Raw genomic sequence first — 1,878 nt, 5'->3', positions numbered from 1 at the left:
GGGGGGGTGTACACAGACCTGCACACATTACCTGCTCTTCATCCTTCTCCGTGCTCATCACTTATCGCCAGGCAAGCACCGAGGCACCGACCAGGATCACAAACCCCGCGGAGAAGCGTAAAGTATGCCCCCCGAGGCGCTTCGGTTTGGACCCGGTGTCTGTTGTTTAATCTTTGGCGGATTTTACGTGGACGAGTTAGTGAATGGATCCAAAGGACACCGAGCTGTAAGTTGCAGGTTAAAGCTGGAAAACTTCTAGTTTGAAGCTTATTGGATTGTGATTCTGCAGCGGAGGACTTCCCACATCAAAAGCTGCTGCTGCCCGCAGAAACCGCCGGGGAGCTCTGTGAGGACCCTGTGATTTCTCGTGTAGTGGATCTCAGATCCCAGATCTCCTCCACTGAAGATCTGTCACTTCAGGCCCGTTTGTGAATACACATCTCGAAGATGAGAGGTGTCTCCTCTCTCTGTCCTCCTCTTGGTCGAATGTGGATGGATGTGGCGTCGTGAGGAGGCACTAGCCTGAGGACAGTTTGGAGTTTTTTGCCCACACATTCTTCACCTCATGCAGTTCCTTCGGCCGGCCTGGGCTCTGACTGCCGCCGCGGTCTGCTTCCTGCTCCTATTGCTCCTCCACAGCCAAATCCTGAGGGAAGGTAGTGTTTCTGTTTTCTGGTTACATAGTTACATACATATGTGCCTGTGTATGTTTGTGGTCAAACTTAGGAGCCAGAGTGCTTCAACAGGTCAGATACAATATGGGAAAAAATGTACTGAAAGGTTTCTGTCTCTGTGGTTTCAGTACCCGGAGACACTAACAGGGAAGTGCATTTGTGCATGCAGTCCCGCGGTTTTAGTCGTCTGTGCAGCGCTTGTGCAGCAGTGATATGGTTACGGTATGATGATGATATGGTAAATTAAGGCCAGAGATGTAAAACAAATGAATCAACATCAGTAGAAACGGACCCTGGTCGGGACGTCCGGGCGGGATAAGGCGCTCAGGAAGCAATCTGAGCTCCAGCAGAGCTTCGATGTTTTTCGCTGTAGGAAACCGAAGCAATCAGAAACAATCTCAGAGATGAAACACTCTACCTGTCTATCCATCGTGCCACACACAGAGCGACTGTACGGTTCTGTACACAGACCGTGCAAGGAAATCTAATGAATGTCATGGCAAGTTATTAAAATCATTCTTAGCAATTGTGACATTTATTTTGTTGGTCTGGTCGCTCTACTATTGCAGTGTTTCATTTCTAGACTGATGTGCAGGTTTTATCAGTAACAGACACAATAATACAAAGTGTTTATTTTACTAATGTTCTGGACTATTTTTAATCCTTGTTAAAAAGTAGTTTTGATATTTGTATGCTGATCTCTGTTGTGTTAAGAAAATATATGACATAATGTGACCCCGCTGGTACACAGGGTTTAGGCTTGTGCTAAGCTCCACTCTCTCAATGCAGGGGCATTACACTTTTATTACAATTATGATTAGAAATTAAAACTTGACCAAAATTTGATTAGATTCAAGCAGGAACTAGAAAAGTCTCTTTGCAACTCTAAAAGACAACAATCGGGAAAACAAATGTTTTTCTGATGCTTTTTATTATTTGCAATGAAAAGAATGAAGTTATTGATCTTTTCTGAGGGGGGTGGTACTCACACAATGAGGGTAGAGTTAATTTGTTCCTCTGGAGGACTCAGTATAACCTTGTACCGTGTTTCACTGTGTGCTGTCATTCTTTCTCCTGTTAACTTCGTCTTGGATTCATCTGCTCTGTGACTGCATTTAACCTCTAACCATCATATTACCATCATCTATTTTTTTTAGTTTACTTTAAGCATTTGATCTTGTTTCCCCACCTAAGAAGTGGTTTA

At 44.4% G+C, this 1,878-nt stretch overlaps 1 protein-coding gene across 1 annotated transcript in view; it reads left to right on the top strand.

Moving 5' to 3' along the window:
• Nucleotides 1-224: 224 nt before the first annotated feature.
• The window catches only part of LOC102202630 (protein FAM19A5-like), a 33,702-nt gene continuing 32,048 nt past the window's right edge, over nucleotides 225-1,878 (top strand). The window contains exon 1 of the mRNA XM_005747652.1: nucleotides 225-656. Within this exon, the coding sequence (XP_005747709.1) occupies nucleotides 566-656 (91 nt within the window). The 5' untranslated portion in view covers nucleotides 225-565. The remainder of the gene's footprint in view (nucleotides 657-1,878) is intronic.

Source organism: Pundamilia nyererei, unplaced genomic scaffold (genome assembly GCF_000239375.1).
Source record: "Pundamilia nyererei isolate P.nyererei 1_Seehausen unplaced genomic scaffold, PunNye1.0 scaffold00201, whole genome shotgun sequence".
Taxonomy (NCBI): domain Eukaryota; kingdom Metazoa; phylum Chordata; class Actinopteri; order Cichliformes; family Cichlidae; genus Pundamilia; species Pundamilia nyererei.
The sequence above is the reverse complement of the archived record's forward strand: the minus strand, read 5'-3'. Positions and strand labels throughout refer to the sequence as shown.